A 19,274-nucleotide genomic window follows, 5' to 3' on the forward strand; every position below is an offset into this window, starting at 1 on the left:
TAAAACTCGGGCCTGGCCCAGCCGGGTCAAGGAGGGCCAAGTATATAATTGGCTACAACACTGATTATCGAAAACCATGTCTACAATTAATTAATCCAGCTTACACCCATGCCAATATGGGCACACGCGTGTGTCATAATAACCTTATTACGAGTAAATCGCTTAAAACTCAGGAAGACGAGTGGCCTGTGAAAGTGACTAAGCAAGGTTACGTCTAAAAGAGAAGTCATTAAATGAAACAGGATTCAAAACGTATAAATACTTCAGTCAATCCCTATATACATTTCTGTCGGCCCGGAAAGGATTTTACAAATACTACCTGAGTTCAGTGTTCATCGTATTTAAAGCATGCCCACAGGTACATGATACGATCTTTTCCCCACACTTTGACAATTGTTCGGTTTTGTTTGGCTCGGGCCGTCAAAAGCAGCATAGATCTCACACACATATGTCTTGAATTTTGTTTAGATCCACAGATCAGTATTATATCTACCTTAATATCATTTTCAATGTTACAAAATGCCACATGTAAAGATAACTGGTCCGTTAAAGTGAAGTCCGTTTCCCCCTCCATTCCAAACATATCCAACCTCTATCAAAAGTGTTAAGTCTTTGACTTGTCCCGGGCCATAATAAGAAACTTAAACATCACACATGGATCCTGAATTGTACATATATCTAGTTAGTAGTATATCTACCTAAAACCTCTTTATGAAGTCTCAGATTGAAGTAATTTGAACGATCGCGTTGCTCAAGCGGGGCCCTTAGCCTCATTCTCAACATGTCACAAGTCATATGAATCCCTGTTCTCATATTTGTTTGGTCTGTAGCGTTCCATGGCAAATATCAAACTGATACCCATCGAATGTTACCATTTAAAAAGTATGCCAGAAACACAGGCGAACAACCTGCCCAATATAGGTAGTATTGTTGTGTTGTGTTTTTTTTTAACCCCTTTCACGTACGAATCATAATACTATGTATCATTCACACTCCGATATGGTTGTCAACATATATTTGTAGTATGGATGCACCCAGTTCGTCCGTTGCGTCAGTTTTTAAAAGTAAAGAAAGAAAAGACATTGCCCACGCAAACGAACCACATGAAATAATAGCGACAAAGCCCCTTCCATATCCATAAGAAATTTCTTAGAAAAGCAGAGTCGATAGTAAACGTTCGGACTATATTATGAGCATTTGTAAATATCGAGTCTAGACCAGACAATCCATTGGTGGACATAATGACAGAGTATATGTTTATGAATCACTAGATACCAGGTGTTCTCGAAAAGGTGTGGGTATCCTGTCCCACTATATGGACATCCTAGGGAATTGTTCACCTAGGAACGATTAGGGAACGTATGGTACAAGTCTAAATAGGGAAGTGCAACGTCTACCATTTGTCACTGATGCAACACATTTTGAGAATGTTACTACCTTCTGTGTTGCAAGTATCTTACCTTCACCGACTGCTTAGTGGTGGCAAATAAGGTAGCTGTCAGTTGGGACAGGAAAGAAGAAGATATGGTTTTAAGAACAAATCAACATCTCGCAAGGGCAAATGGGAGTATTTCAGAGACTAGCCACTTTTGATTGACTCTGTTGGGAATGGAGAGGGAATAGGGCTTCATTTTAACGGACCAATCATCATTACATGTGGCATTTTGTAACAATACAAATTGATATTTAGGCAGATGCAATACCATTCTATAGATATAAATACAATGCTGGATACATGTGTTAGGTTTAAGGTGCTTTTGGGACCCCGGCCAAGACGGAACACATATAATATAGCAACTATTTTGAGGATATAGAAAAGAGGGCATCACTTTACGCAACGTGTTTGCTTCAAACACTATGCAGGAACTCTAGAAAATTAACATAGCTGTAAGAGCTTTAACCTGTATTTAAACATGTCACATTTACCCGCTGACATTAGCCAATATCCGCTTCGCATTAACATAAACGGCCTGTGTTGATTCAGCATGAGGTAATAAAGGTTAATTAGGGAACTTCAATATTTTAATTAAGTAAAGAAATGAAGTCAAAACACTGTCCCTACCTGCCCAGGGCGTCACACGCTAAGAGAAGTAAGTAACCTTCTCACATAGACATATCAAGGAAAACACATAACAACAAGACGGTGTCTTTTCTACGTGACTCTCAGTATGTAGTCATAGTTTTCTTTTTATTTCATCGTTAAACATACATTTTCAATCAAACCATACATTTGTGATGACAGGAAGTGTTTTAATTTTCTGCAATCCACTTTTAGTAGTACCCGGTGGCCCGACCCGGCCCGAGTTTTCTTGGCCCGAGCTTTAGGTACTCCCAACGAGAAGCAACAAAGAAATAATTGAAGTAACGAGTAAATACTCGAAATTTCAAGTTTTTGAGAGAAACTTGAAGCAACGAGAAAATATTCGAAGCAACGAGAAATTAATCGAAGCAACAAGAAAATAATTGAATTAACGAGAAAATACTCGAAGCAACGAGTAAATAACTTGTTTGAGTGGAATTTTAGAAGTTGAGACGTACAATATAGAACAAGTTTTATGGATAACAACTTCTTTATTTCGTGAGTGCGACGTTTCGATACAGATTCTTGTACCGTTGTCAAGCAAGTTTTTGAGAGAAACTTGAAGTAACGAGTACATAATCGAAGCAACAAGAATTGTAGCAGAAAAAAATATTTGTGCTACAAAAGTGGCAGCATTAGGCTTTCGTACATTCGTGCTCTGAACAACCACATGTATAAACAACCTTTGAGGCGACAATTCTATTGTACTGTATAGTGATCAAAATGTCGATTGATTTTCCCGAAGAAAAGTATGACCTGTGCAGAATGACATACGAATAAACAAAATGGCGTATGCTGATAAAATAGGTCAGTCGTCATGTGTAGCTACTATCCCAACCCTGCGCTTGGAAATGTCGTTTGTGTTTCAGTTGTATAGTTTAAATCCTGTAAGCAAAAGACCACGGGTTATTTACAGCCTTACATTATTATCCAACCTGCTTCCACAATGACGTTATAATGTAATATATGTTGTTCAGCAGGCAGGTGTTCACAAGATTCCAAGCTATGTATACTCAACTTAAACAGCGTCGCCAACGCCTGAATGTTTGACAATGAATAAACACATCGATGGACATGAGCTGTTTATACATAGTTCGGTTAGTATACCAAACCCGTAGGTGTTGCCCATGGGTCTTGTTGTAAAGACGTGAAAGATATGAGTTTAAGACTGTACACTTTATCATGTCAAATTCCTTACAATTAAAACTGTAAGTGCACATCATTATACCTAACGTGACAACGACTCAGGTTCTCTGGAAGCACAGTGGTATAATACAGCAGCACGACATTTGTTTGGTGATGTAAATAATGGATGAAGAAATAAAACGCGTTATAGTTTATATATGGTAGGCAGATTCGAATGCACATGAAAAGGTGAGAAGGTAGCTACAGTTGATCTTACTCTATATTACCTCTTATATATACATATATATATATATACTGAGTCAAAAAAGAAACTTCACAAAATGTTATTTGAAAAATAATAATTAAGTGTCTTTCTGATGATACATCTATGTATCCGAAATGGGATCCCTATCTTTCGACTCTAGAAAAACGTAAGCAAAACCCCCTCAAACTCATCCTTTCGTCATGCAAATGATGTTACTGCCAAATCAGGTTTTGCACGTGCAGTCGATCACGTGATCTTCGCATCTAAGTTTTCTTCATATGCACGTATTTGCATTGGCCTCAAGAATTGAAAAAAACCTTTTAAACCACAGTTCTAACGGTACTTGAAATGCCACGATTGTCAAATGTGCAACGTGAACGTGCCATTGGCCTGTTGCAAGCGGGAAGATCAGTTATTGACGTCGCAGGAGCAATGGGATGCAGCCGTCGTACTGTGTATGACTTGCGAAACTGGCACCACTTCTGATCGCCCAAGGTCGGGTCGTCCACGTGTGACGTCACGAGCAGAAGACCGTCAAATCGTCCTACGTCACCTACGTGACAGATTTCTGCCGGCTACACAAACCAGGGCTGAGATGTTTAGAGGTCGACTGTCCTCACAGAACATTCGAAATCGGTTTCGGGCTGCCAATTCTATTCACAACGTCTATATTGAGAGAGAGAGTTTTATTCAGTAAAGGGGCCACAGGCCCATTATACATCAGGTGTACAGAATATACAATTATTAGAGCACCGTACAACATCATGAGAGCTGCACAATTATACATTTGTGGGTACGAAGGCTGAAAGAAATTTATTTCTTTTTTTCATGGCAACAAATAGATATTTAGCAAGACAATTTATAGTATAGGTATTCTTTGATTTAAACAACTGGGCTAATTTCACTTCAGATGGATATACTTGTGTGATAATATTTAGGGAGGATATCATTTCTTAATTTCCCATAAAAAGGGCATTCCAGGCAAAAGTGATATTCATTTTCTATGTTAGGTATGATACAAAGCGGGCACAGGCGATCCTCCCTTTTAAGACCTAAATGTCTACCGTACTCTATCATCAAATTGTGGTTTGAGCAACGAAATCTACTTAAGAAGATTCGAAACTGTTTTACACTAACACTATCGATATAGAACTCGAAAGCTATACCTTCTTTGAGCCTGCGATAAAAATCCAATTTCGAGACAAGTATAATACGAGATGACCACAACTGGTTATCTATATCAATACATCTTTGCTCAAATAATGATATGAAGGTAGAGATATTTCCAACACTTTGACTGGCCCACACATTGCCAAAACCATAACTGTACAAAAGAGATTTCACCTTAAAAGCCCAACAATCTATACCTTTTTCAGCAAGACAATACTGATACTCATATACCTTATTAAAGATTACATTCTCAACTTGAGACAGGAGGCGAACCCAATATTTAACAATCTTAATGTACTGATTTACCTTTAATGAATGACGACCAATCTCAGCACGCGCTGCAATATTTGGCGTGTATCTTGAGAGACCCAAAACCTGTTCACAGAACCTATCGTGTACATTCAATACAGATGGCGACGGGTGGAAACCCCAGGCTTCACTTCCGTATAGTAACAATGGCAGAATCTTGACATCAAATATGTGGAGCAAAACATTAACTGGTAGATTATAAAAATTCTTAACCGATGATTTGAAAATATTCAACACCTTCCATGCTTGGTCAGCCAAAGTTTTCTGTGTAATATACCATGATCCAGAGGAAGAGAAGTGAACACCCAAGTATTTATATGATGCGACAATTTCAAGCAACTGTCCATTCAAATGGAACTTTTCATAATGTCTTAGTCGACCAGCCTTCCTGAATACCATAACTTTACTTTTATCAAGATTTATTTTCAATTTCCACTTGTTACAATACGAAACTAGCTTGTCTAGCCTCTTTTGCAGACCTATAACTGTAAAGTCAAAAAGCGCAATATCATCAGCAAACAATAGGATGAACAGCTCAACTAAGTCTAGATTGATACCCCTCTGACCATCAGCAGATAGACAATCAACAATATCGTTGACAAAGAAGGAAAAAAGAAAGGGAGATAACTGGCATCCCTGACGAACTCCTGATAAACAATCAAAAAACGGTGTGTAACCATCTCTCATCGACACACAAGCTTTAACATTTTGGTACATATTTTTCCATATCGTGGGCCAATATTGACACCGTTTCATCAACGTCAACGTCTGCTGTGGGCCCAACGTCACCTCTGATGGACCCAGAGAGACGAGAATCAAGTCGTCTTTAGCGATGAATCTAGGTTTACCCTCAGATTCGCGGGCGGAAGGCATAGAGTCTGGAGACGACGTCGTGAACGGTATGCCCATTGTTGTGTACAGGAAGTCGACAGATTCGGAAGTTGCATGGTGTGGGGTGCTTTCTGTGGGAACAACCGTTCCAGACTTCTGGTCATCCGTGGAAACCTCACAGCTGCTGCTTACCGCGACCAGGTGCTCACCCCTGAAATCGTTCCTTTCATTGCGGCTCATGGTCCAGGTCTACAGTTCCAGCATGATAATGCTCGGCCGCATACCGCGATGTTGGCACGAAATTCCCTTCAAAACGCTGGAATCAACGTCATGGACTGGCCATCGAGGTCCCCTGACCTTAATCCAATAGAGCACGTTTGGGATGCACTTGGGAGAAGGCTTCGTGGTCTTAGGAACCAACCTCAGAATTTGCAGGAACTTGGCGCTGTCTTGCAAGAGCAATGGCGCAGAATCCCCAACCACGTGTTCACAAGCATCAGGCAGTCGATGAGGAGACGGTGTTTGGCAGTGGTGAATGCGCGGGGCGGCCATACACGATATTGAACTGAGAAATTTCGCATTTTTATTCTTGTGACTTGACATTCTGTATACCCCTGTTTTTGAACGGTGGTGTAGCCTAATGGAACTGATTATGGCACTGTCAGTGTATCGAGTACATCACACAGATCTCAGCAATGAAATAATAACAATTTAACCATCTTACCATCTCTTGTTCTTTTATAGTGCCCTGTAGAAAGAATGTGAAGTTTCTTATTTGACTCAGTATATATAAAACAATATTTCTCAGAAAAAACTGAATCGACACATGTCTGATTAAGTAAAATCTGCGAATGGTATAGATGAGTATACAGTATAGATGAACGTCTACCGCCTCTAACCGGTGTGACGGTCATACCACTTCAGGTCTTTGAATTGCATTTAGAAGTGATACACATAAGGAAGAGAAAGTTTCACGTATGTCAACTTCATTATTATGAAGAACACAACGTTTTCACCTGATGAGAAGAAAGGATGTTCTCCGAAACGTTGTGTTCCTCATAATAAAGAAAAAAAATCTCTTCCTCGCTCTGGGAATGTGAATGAGTTCAGCTTTACGCCGCTTTTAGCAATATTCCAGCAACGTCACGGCGGAGGACACCAGAAATAGGCTTCACACATTGTACCCATGTGGGGAATTAAATCCGGGTAGTCGGCGTGACGCTTTAACCAGTAGGCTACTAAAAGACACACACACACACACACACACACACACACACACACACACACACACACACACACACACACACACACACACACACACACACACACACCACGCTCCACACTCTTGGAATAACAAAGGTGTGAAGTGAAATTGGACAGACCGTTACACGTATATAACGACATACACGCATGTGTGTGCCCGATTGGTCCGATCAGAACTACTGCCAGTATAGTACTAGCCAACGACGAAACAGTTTCACAAGGATACCTCACACAGACATGGGACAAGACGTCGGACCAGTCCGTGTTTCAGACCGTTCAATGCCGATTGCCCTAGAGGGTAACAGCAAGTACCAGGTTTTAACACCGTTTGGTATAAAATATATTTAAGTACTCAAGTAAAAATGACTCCTAACACAAGTACAATGTATTGTTTTAATCAACCTAAGTATGTACCAAGAAGATACAAATAGGCAGGTATCTACATGAAGCAATTGGCCTGATACAGAACGAATATTCCTAGAAACACAATACATGGAGATCCAAATATACAACTGATTAATTATGTAGAAAAATAAGGTGTTATGGAATGTGATTGTGAAACAAAAGTGAAGTATTGGATAAGCTAAAACATAATACATTGATTGTTGGTGTTGAAAGATAGTTCCATATTTTAACATAGTAAATCAAACATCTGGCTTTGTAGAGTTCACAAACCTACAAAGATGTGATCGCGACTCAGCGTCCGAATATTACACAAGCGGTGATAAACAAGCTCCTAATAACAACATAATATATATACTATAGGAGTTGTGTAACAAAGAAAACAATTGACAAGGCCTCTCGTTTGGTGAGTGTCATATTAACAACAACCAAAATAACATGTTAATAACCAGATGCAAAAGAAATAACAAATAAATACGAAGAAGTACACTAGAACATGAACATGTCGAGTATAGAAATATTTGCATATAACAGAATTAAGAAAATCTGAAACATAAGAATAGTTGTGCAATCAAGCCTGCACGTTGTTATTGTGATTGCTTGAAAACATTGCTAATGTTCTCGACACGTGTATGCAGGTGTTTGTTTAAGCACGTATGTTTTTGATAGTGAAAATGAAATGTCACAAACGGTCATATATACAGGTAGACATAGGTCAAGTTGAAATGTCAGTGAAGAGAGTACAAACAAATATCTCGAAGGACAGGTTCGAACTACAAAGTTACCAAACGTGTTACAAATATAACTAGTATTCCAGTGTGTCGGTTCAGTGTCGGAGGTGTGGTGAAATGAGGGTTAACGTCGTACTTAAGAATATTTCCCTCATATGATGACGTGCATGCGCGTGTAAGCTGGTTTTATAGTGCTGTGGCTGCTTGTACTACCCCACTCCCAGACTGACCAGTCCGTGTTGTACCCATTAATGCCGACGCCAGGCAGGGACCATCATGCACCATATTTTAACGTCTTTTGGTATGACATATTGTTATATTTAGGATTACACTTTCTTAGTAAAGTATATATTCTGGTACTTGTTTGGGTTGAGTCCCATCCGGGATTCCAACCCACACCCTCAGAGTCAGGCACCTAATCGCCAACACACAAAGTCTGCCACCGCGACTTCCATAAACATGAAAGTCGGACAACTGGTAGTCCACACTGCGCACTTTGTGTACCCCTCTGATAAGTGTGAATTGGCACGGCTCCCACAGCCGAAAGCTACGATTACATAATACCATTTAGAAAGTGGTCAAATGTAACATATGTTATATTTCTTAGAATCTGTACTTTACTAAGAAAGCGTAATCCCAAATATAACATTTGACTACTTTCTCAATGACGTTGTGTAATCGTCTTTTGTTATGACGCGGCCGGGGATCGAACCCGCTCTCCGGGCGGACGCTCTGACCACTACACCTCAGTCTCAATGTCGGAGGAAAGACCTCATTTTGGTATAATCCACTAGGACGGTTATGGAGTGAATGAGTGAGTTAAGGTCACATCGGCAATATTTCAGCCATATTGTGACTGCACGGGTATGGAGCTGACAAAGAAACATCAAATCTGGAAACGCAAACAAATACATGTGACCTTGTTGTTCATTAAATTACAGCTAAATCAAAATACGCAAACGACAAAAAAGTAATAATACAGAAATTCCTGTCCTAATGGGACGCTAATCATCGAACCATGAGTTCTGTTCTGTATTAAAATAAGTTCAATCCACATATAGTCATCTATGATACTATACTCTAGACAATTGCAGTGGTATACTCCCATTTGTCAGACGTGCCATTTGTCAGACGGCCCAATTATCAGACATACCAGTCAAGTGTGACCAGTGTAACTGCCTGGACTTACCCATTAGTTAATGGGCTGCTCCAAACTGTGAACAGAGTAGGCTACTCCCCGCTCTCAAGTTCGTTAAGTGATACAGATTAACCAGATTATGATTGTGCTTGTAAGTTGCCTTTCATCAGTGTGACGGGTTGCATGTGTTGTAGTAACGAAATTTGGAGTATTTTGTTCAACTGTATTGGATACAGGAAGTGCGTGAGGCTCAGTACAGATTAATCAATAGGTTTTAACTGAACTTATTTTGCATTATTTTATTACTTAAACTTCTCCAAAACATAAGCATAATCACACATGTACTATATAATATGAACTCTAAAGTCAGTAAGATATCGCTGCAATGGCTGGTATACGCAGATTTGAATTCATTGAGTCTCAGAGAGGAACCCCACACGTATTTCTTGATGGCTTCACCTACTCTAAGATTAGAACCAGAGGCCAGACCACACACTGGAGATGTATCATCAAGACATGCCGTGGGAAATGTTCCACTGTTGGGGACTTTCTGAAAGATTTCTCGCACTACTGCCATCCGCCTAGAGATCCGAATCAAGTCCAGTTTGTTAGCAGTTTGCGAAAACGGTTCAGAGAAGAAGCTACAGTTTGTTAGCAGTTTGTTAGCAGTTTGCGAAAACGGTTCAGAGAAGAAGAATAAGAAGAATACAAGACCCTGATCTTTTCTACAGATGAGCAGCTGATGTGTCTTTCCGAATCAGATACAATCAACATGGATGGTACCTTTTCCTGTTGCCCCAACCTTTGTCACTGTACATGCCCGCAGTGGATATACGACGGACACACTTGTCTTCGCCCTGCTGCCCAACCGACAACAGACAACATACGCCAGGCTGTACATAGAGTCTGAGGGGAGACTGCTCCGGTTGAAAGAGTAGCTGACACGTGGACAGAAGACATCTGTTCAATTCCTGGATGCTGTTGGACACCTATTGAAACTGGGCTGACAAAATTGAACTCTACTCTAATATAATCAGGCTGATTCATACTGATTTGCTTACTTGTACTGGATGCGATCATGATTGTTATTGTTATTGTCATTATTATTAAAAAGTCTTCCCTGATTTCTAACATTTCTGATTTCTGTTATTTGTTTTATGGGCCATTCCTTTTTCATTTAGAGGTAACAGGCAGAGGATTAGCTGTGCACTCAACCAGGTAGTTTGTTGTTTTAACCTGTCTGACAAATAGCACGTCTGACAAATGGGAGGATACCTTCGCAGTCACGTTATGTAGGTTGCCATTCTTGCCCGACCATACCATTGCCTGGACAGAAAGGTCACCTAATCTACCAGCACAACCTTTACCCCAACATTTGCTATGGAACAAGGAAACTATAACTTGCCTCTTGACTTTGTAATTTACTTTACAGAGGCGATATAGAGATTGTGTAGAGAAAGCTCCGCACTGGTTCCTCAACAACTAGCACGCATTGAATTCGTTCAATATAATGTGGACCTGATAAATATATTCGTACACATCGCCACATTTCCCTTAAACTCGCTTCGCGCTCAGGATCTACGCGTCAGTGTTGGTAGTGAGGATTTCCAAGTCCTTGACCTCATTGTGACATGAGCAGTTCATACAGTTCCATTTGATGTGTACGTTTTGCAATCATGGAGGCTGTTTCGTCACAATGATTTCCTGCATTGATGTCAAGCTCATTCTTTAACAGAACATCCTGCGCAATTCTCCCATTTGCTGTTTTACAGGCAATGTGAAGGATGTTGTTTCTCTCCCATCGTCCACTTGTAATAGATCAGCACCTTCACTCATAAGTAACCGAATCACTTCATTTTGGTTCCGCCACGCTGCCCATAACAGTGGCGTTCTTCCACGTTGCCCTCGGCTGTTGATGTTCACAAAATGCTGTGACAGGATATGCATCACATACTTTCATGCCCTTCCATGCTAGCCAAGTGTAGAATGTTGTTCTCCATGTTATCAAGTAGTGATGTATCAGCTCCCTTTCCCACAAGCAGGTCAAACACGCCTCTGTGTCCACACCGTGCTGCGATCATCAGAGGTGTTGCCCCATCCTTCCCCCGACAGTTGATGTCAAACTTTACCCGTGAGAGGATATGCTCCACCATCTCTACATGTCCTCCACCACACGCCACATGGAGCACATTGTTACCATCCTTATCTTCGTGTGATATGCTACTTCCTTTCCTGACAAGTATGTCAAACACCTGTTTATGTCCTTGATCTGCTGCCTCCATCAATGCTGTACGTCCCCATCTGTCAATACTGTGGATGTCAATCTCGGCCTCGGCGAGGATCTTCTCCACGATTCCAGTGTGTCCTCCATGAGAGGCATAATGAAGGATGTTGTCCCCATAATTATCCATTGATATATGGTCAGCTCCATTACGCAGCAGATAACCAAATATATTTTCCCTCCCATGCCATGCTGCCCACATCAAGGAAGTTCTTCCGTCGTTTCGATTTCTGTTTATAAGTTCAGGTTGTTTTGAGACCACATATTTTACAATGTCAATATTTCCCCCGATACAAGCAGTGCTAAGAATGTGGTCACCATCCCCATCCGTTAGTGTCATATCAGCTTCTTCCTTGTGAAGATGTTCAAAGACGTCATTCTGCCCTCTCACTGCAGCCAACATCAATGGTGTCAGTCGATACAAACCTCGGGTGTTGACGTCTATTGTATGCTCACTCATAACCTGTTTCACGGTATCGAGGTTCCCATCAATGACGGCCTTATGGAGCGGGGTGTCCACACATGTCCCTTGATGTAACCCTGTGTTGAAATTTGGATATTGTTCATTCTTTGTATGAACAGCTGATAACATATCAGGTGATATTTAAGGATGTTACAAAGGAAAGTAACTATGGGCTTAAGTTAATGCTCTTTCACACAATACTTCAATTGTATAGTGTAATGTCCACTTAATGTGTTGGGTAGGAAAGCACATGCACATTCTAGGCTGCGCCATTTATATATTAGAATGTGATGAACAACAAATAGGTCTGGAGACTTCACGACTAAGAGACGCAATTACATGACATTCCTTTCATGTCCTACTCTCAATAAAAACACATCTGTTTTCTTTGCACCTTTAACAAATAATCATCAGCTGTGATTATTTCGTTTTTTTTCCATCTCACCTCTATGATATTTGTCAGGTATCCACGAGTCTTCAGTGTTCGCTGAGGAGAATAGTATGACGTACAGTTAACTGTGATTGCAGGTGAACATTGCCATCAGCGTAACAATGTTTATAAATGTAGCTTTACTCTGGCGATGATCAAGGACAGGTGAAAACTATACTGAGTCAAAAAAGAAACTTCACAAAATGTAATTTGAAAAATAATGAATAATTTTTTTCTGATGATACATCTAAGTATCCGAAATGGGATCCCTATCTTTCGACTCTAGAAAAACGTTAGCAAAACCCACTCAAACCCATCCATTCGTCGTTCAAATGATGTTACTGTCAAATAAGGTTTTGCACGTGCAGTCGATCAAATGATCTTCGCGTCGACGTTTTCTTCATATGCACGTGTTTGCACTGGCCTCAAGAATTGAAAAAACACTTTTAAACCACAGTTCTAACGGTACTTGAAATGCCACGATTGTCAAATGTGCAACGTGAACGTGCCGTCGGCCTGTTGCAAGCCGGAAGATCAGTTATTGACGTCGCAAGACCAATGGGATGCAGCCGTCGTACTGTGTATGACTTGCGAGGTCGTCTACAACAAACTGGCACCACTTCAAATCGTCATACGTGGCGCTGCCTTGCAAGAGCAATGGCGCAGAATCCCCAACCACGTGTTCACAAGCATCAGGCAGTCGATGAGGAGATGGTGTTTGGCAGTGGTGAATGCTTGTGACTTGACATTCTGTATACCCCTGTTTTGGAACGGCGGTGTAGCCTAATGGAACTGATTATGGCACTATCAGTGTATCGAGCACATCACACAGGTCTAAGCAATGAAATAATAACAATTTAACCATCTTACCATCTCTTGTTCTTTTATAGTGCCCTGAAGAAGGAATGTGAAGTTTCTTTTTTGACTCAGTATATATTGAGGTGGCGGTCGGGGTTGGGGGATGGCAGGTGTCAATCGTTGAATCTGCCATGAGGTTAGGGGGTGGGATGTCACGAGTGATATCTATACATGTGACACATTTTCCGTAATCACGTCTATTCTGTTTATTATCTTATCCTTAACAAATTCATTTTTAATTTAACATTTTTAATTTCAAAACTTCAGTCCAGAAAAAAGACTCCAAATCCGCCAAAGGCGACCACACCCAAGCCAACCCTGACCATGCCATCCTTTGGGACAACATCCTAATAACCAACCGATCAAGACTACAAGATTAGGAAACTTCTTGAAGCCATAAAAATCCAACGCTTCAACCCCACCATGAACCGGGATCAAGGTTATTTTATCCCCTCAGCCTATCACCATCTAACTAAAGATCACCAGTAATCCACCCATACCTCGTCCAACTGGCTTCTGTGCTTCCTTTCTGTGTATTGTAATCACAACCAATTAAAGTGTACATCAACCGACTCTCCTCAACTCACGATTACCATCTCAGTGTACATCAACTCATCTATTGTATCAACTCATTCTCCATATTGTTTTAATCACTATCACTTCGTACATGAACCTACTCTGCTCAAATCACTAATTAGCATTCCAATGTGTATCAACCTTGTCAGTTGTATATACACACTATGCAGCTATGTATATATTCTCCATGTTACAACCTTTTGTATCACTTGCTTGATAACGATGTTTGTACCTACACCGAAACGTCGCACCCATTGCAATAAAGGAGTTGACTATCCATAGAACTTGGTTTTCCTTTATTTATACAACTTCTAAAATGCCTCTCAAAGAAAATTCATTTTTAGATATTTTTCTGGTCTCGTTATATATACTAGGCACATAAAGAAACTGTGCATACAAAAATTTAAAATCTAAATTTATCAAACCTGTGTGGACACATAAGGATTTAAACTCAGAGATTAGTGACATGTATCCAACATGCATGCACGTGCCACGTTCCGTGACGTCAGTGGGTTCGTCCTTGAGACGTGCAATACGTTGTTGCACGTGCAGTCCGGGAAAGAGAAACAGAGCAAATGAATGCCACACAATACTGTCACTTTGGAAAGTTCAACCCCTGCCCTTGCGATCGTTAAAAAAATTAAGCGGCTATTGAAACGCATAACATGCCAGGGCTCATGTCTGCACAACGTCATGAGGCCATTGGGATGGTCCGTGGGGGGAATGTCTCAGTGAGTGAGTGAGTTATTATTTAACGCCACATCGGCAATATTTCAGCCATATCGTGACGAGAACATATTTGATTTTGAAGTGGAATATATGTATAATATGAAAACCTATCGACGAAGGACAGTAAAACAACTAGAATATCACAATTAGAATTAAAACTAGCGTGGAAAGTTTAAAACTAATAGCACTATAGGGACAATACAATATAAAAACAGGCTATAGATCGCTCACAACAGAAGAGACATCACCATACTAGGGACCATGGGGGAGGGGGGGGGGGGATGTCTCAACGACAAGTGGCTGCACATTTCCACTGCCACCGGAACACCATTTCTGCACTGGTGAGACGCTACCAGAACACAAATGACGTCATCGATCGGCCACGTTCTGGACGTCCACGTGTAACAACGCCAAGACAGGACAGATGGATAAGGGTGACCCATTTTCGCCTCAGGTTTCAGATTGCAGTGATGACTGCCCGAACCATCCCAGGACTTCGCCGTATCCACCACAACACAGTTCGACAACGTTTACGTCATCACGGGATCAGACCACGACGTCCCGCCATACGGCCTATCCTGACACAACGTCATCGACAAGCTCGCCGAATGTGGTGCCGAAATCATGTCCGCAGACCCTTGTTTTGATGGAGAAATGTTGTTTTTACAGATGAGTCCAGGTTTAACATTTCCAATAGCGATGTACGTCAACGTGCCTATAGACGCGTGGGAGAACGTTATGCACAGGCCTGCGTCTTGGAGAGGAATCGCTTTGGTGGTGGTTCCGTGATGATTTGGGGTGGAATAACAGCATGCCAAGGAACTCCTTTGGTGATTGTTCAGGGCAACTTAACTGGGTGGGCTACAGGGATCAGATTCTTCGGCCTGTGGCGATTCCTTTTCTGCAACGTCATGGCCGTGGGTTAACATTCCAACAGGACAATGCCCGCCCTCATACGGCAAGGGTTGCTGAGGATTTCTTGCAACACCACAACGTTGACTTACTGCCTTGGCCTGCAAATTCACCGGATCTATCCCCGATAGAGCATGTTTGGGACGAGATGGATCGACGCCGTCTTCCTCATCCGCCAGATAACGTCCTTGACCTTACAACAGAACTTGAGAGAATCTGGCGTGACATCCCACAAGCCTTCCTTGCACGTTTGATAGGCCTTATGCGTCGTCGATGCACTGCTGTTCTCAATGCCGATGGTGGACATACCCGTTGTTGAGCTTGTGACATGGTCGTTTGACCCCTATCCCGCTTGTGGACTCGTGACGTTATTGTGATTGACTTTTCAATTGAAATTCTCCCGAGTTGTTATGGTCTCATGATCCCTCCATTAAAGTTTATATGTACCTTTGACATTGTTATCGTACTTATCAACTGGGATAATATTTTGACAATGCACAGTTTCTTTATGTGGCTAGTATATTTCACCAAACCGGTTTGCTTTTCCGCCGAACGTTACCCACCGTTCTATGACGACATTACATAACTAACGGGATTGCCAACTGAAAAAGGAATATTTTTCAAACTCTCGAACAATGACTTCGTAAATTTCAGTTTTTGACCCCAACCAACTGGATTTAAGACGGCATCAAAAGTGCGTTTAAACAACATTATCTTTAAATTAACACTGTGTCTACATCATTACCACTTTCTAGTGAACTTGCCGCTTTGAACTCATAAGTTTGTCTCCAAGAACGCTTCATACCCGCTTTAATTTCAGTATTAAAACTTACGCTACTGACAACAACGGAAGTGAAGACATGTGGAATAAATAATTTACCACAAAATACGCACTCTTCGTTCGTAGATACATATAGGTACGAAACAAGTTTTCTTACACCTTAAACGTTTGGGAGTGAGGTGAGGAAATCGTTTAAATCCGGGTTAGAATCGGTCTTAAACAAACCATGCTTGTCATGAAACGACCAACAGGATCAGGTGGTCAGTCTCACTGACTTGGTTGACACTTGCAATCGTATCACAATATCGTAGATCGACTCGATTATTCACAAAGTGCCGCCACATAGCCTTAATAGTGCTGTGCTCGTCATTAAACAAAAAATAAATCAAAGAGTAATTTGTAAGTGAGTTCTGTTCTTACCTCTCATCAAAGGTTCTCCCACTCCATCTGAGAAGACATAATATAGGATAACGTGTGACTCAGAATGATTTGTTCTTATCTTAATTACTTTTTTGAGTGACAGGTACACATTATATTCAAAACTGCTAATATAATGCTGCATGCTTGTCAAAGTGGATACAAAATGTAAATAATATATATATGATCACAGATAGTTTACTATTTATAACAAACAGAAGAACTATGAAATGGGCTGTAAATCTCATGGCACGCAATGGCATACTTTGATGAATTGATGAGATGAATCCACAACGCAACGATGTTCTTCCGGAGGACTAAAGGCTACGATTTATTTAGTTTTAAAATACAACTATGTCTACTAAAAATGATGACCCAAACATAAACTACATTTTACTGAGAGTCGGATGGACACTGTCACGTTTGGACTAAAATTAAATACAAATGACACAACCTTTTATAATAATAGTAATAATAATAATAATAATAAATGCATATTTATAATGCGCCCCTTCCACACCCTAAGGCATGCTCAAGGCGCTACAGAATATTTACACTGGAGTATTTACAGATGAAGTTAAACATAATATATACTGAGAAAAGGTGGGTTTTAAGTCTGGACTTAAAAATGTAAATTGTGGCAGAGCTTTTAAGGGCATATGGGAGAGAGTTCCAGAGCACAGGCGCGGAGTAAGAGAATGATCGGTGTCCGAAGGATTTCAGTTTGTAGGATGGGATGACGAGACGGTTTTGTGTGTTTGAGCGCAAGCTGCGTGCGGGGACATACGGATGTAGGAGTTCAGACAAACCATGCAGGCACTTGTATGTCAGACAGAGGATCTTAAAGTCAATTCTGGCCCTAACTGGTAGCCAATGCAGTTCTTTCAACACTGGTGTTATATAGGAACGTTTAGAAGTCTTGCTGATGATGCGGGCGGAAGTATTTTGGATCTTCTGAAGCTTATCAAGGAGTTTAGAACTGAGGCCTGAAAGGAAACTGTTATAGTAATTAAGCCTAGATGTAACAAGAGCTCGAACAAGGGCTTGAGTTGCAGCAGTTGTCAGGTATTGCCGAATGTTACCAATGGATCTTAGGTGAAAGCAGCAGGTCCTGCTCAGACGGTTAACATGAGCATCCAGAGTCAAGGAGGAGTCGATGTGGACACCCAAGTCCTTAACCACATCAGAGAATCTGACGTCAGAGTCTGCGACTGTAAGGGTGTCGGTTTTGACCTTGCTAAGTTGTTGCTTTGTACCAATGAGAACTGCTTCTATTTTTGTGTCATTAAGTTTAAGCATGTTTCCTGTCATCCAGCACTTGATGTCCTGCGTACATTCAGCGATGGACTGAAGAGACGTAGATAGATCTGACAGATGAAATGCGTTCAGGAGCTGGGTGTCATCAGCGTAGGCATGATGAGAAACTGTGTGGTCTGTAATAATCATTCCGACATATCCGGTATACAACACAAACAGGACTGGACCAAGGACTGGTCCTTGTGGCACCCCACATGTGATTACAGTGCCTTTTGATCTCTCAGTGCCAACAACAACAGATTGCCGTCGGTCAGACAGATAAGACGTCACCCATTGAAGGGCATGACCTTCAAGTCCGTACTGTTGTGTGAGCCTGGACAAGAGTCTATGGTGATCGATTGTGTCGAAGGCTGCAGAGAGGTCCAACAACACTACAGCAGCAATCCTACCATCATCGACAGCACAACGAAGCTCATTCGTCACTTGCAGTAAGGCAGTCTCCGTACTATAGTATTGCCGGTACGCTGACTGGAATTCATCAAGCAGAAGATGTTTAGAGAGATGGTCTTTGAGTCTGACATGCACGGCCTTCTCAATTATCTTGGAAATGAAGGATAAATTTGAGACGGGTCGAAAGTTCTGAAGATTCTGAGAGTCAAGATCAGGTTTCTTTAGCAGAGGTTTGACTACAGCATGTTTGAATCTGGATCGAAATACACTACTCTCTCTTGAAACAGAAGTTTAGTTGGTATGGGGTCGGAGTGGTAGGTGGTAGGCTTTGAAGAGCGGATAATTGATTCAATGTCCTTGGGGGTGAAAGGCGCAAACTGTGTTAGTGGATCGCCTGTGAAGAGAGGTTCACTGAAACACCTATCAACTTCCTTGTCGAATGGTATCAATCTTTGAAATAAAAAATGAGTTGAAGGAGTCTGCGAGTTCCATGTGACTTTGTCCGGAAGGTACTCTATCACCATCACCTCCTTTCCACTTTCTTTAGAAACATATGCTAAAATCAGAGTCACCCTTTCCACTTTCTTAAGAAATATATGCTAAAATTAGAGTCGATTGTACAATTGTGACTATATCATGAGTATTTATAGTACAGAGCAGAAAACTGAGACAGTTCACAGAAGTAAAAATATGTGTTTATGAATTACTATGAAATAGTGATGATACCAGGGGTTCGCGAAAACTTGGGAGTATCCTGCCCCTACGGTGGCACCCATCAATAAAACAATAGGTTTACCTAGAATAGT

At 41.1% G+C, this 19,274-nt stretch overlaps 1 protein-coding gene and 1 long non-coding RNA gene across 2 annotated transcripts; both read right to left on the reverse strand.

Moving 5' to 3' along the window:
* Positions 1 to 1,956: 1,956 nt before the first annotated feature.
* On the reverse strand, positions 1,957 to 8,111 carry LOC124273749. The gene is made up of 2 exons (XR_006897730.1): positions 7,884 to 8,111; positions 1,957 to 2,062 (listed from the first exon to the last, which is right to left on the reverse strand). It is a non-coding gene; the product is annotated as an uncharacterized LOC124273749 (long non-coding RNA).
* A 734-nt stretch (positions 8,112 to 8,845) lies between these two features.
* On the reverse strand, positions 8,846 to 12,609 carry LOC124273747 (ankyrin repeat domain-containing protein 50-like). The gene is made up of 2 exons (XM_046709048.1): positions 12,504 to 12,609; positions 8,846 to 12,135 (listed from the first exon to the last, which is right to left on the reverse strand). The coding sequence occupies exon 2, from the start codon at positions 12,053 to 12,055 to the stop codon at positions 11,261 to 11,263; it is 795 nt and encodes a 264-aa protein (XP_046565004.1). The 5' UTR covers positions 12,056 to 12,135; positions 12,504 to 12,609; the 3' UTR covers positions 8,846 to 11,260.
* Positions 12,610 to 19,274: the final 6,665 nt, after the last annotated feature.

The sequence above is a fragment of the Haliotis rubra genome, unplaced genomic scaffold, assembly GCF_003918875.1.
Source record: "Haliotis rubra isolate DU_JTF1 unplaced genomic scaffold, ASM391887v1 Scf1836, whole genome shotgun sequence".
NCBI classification, from domain to species: Eukaryota; Metazoa; Mollusca; class Gastropoda; order Lepetellida; family Haliotidae; genus Haliotis; species Haliotis rubra.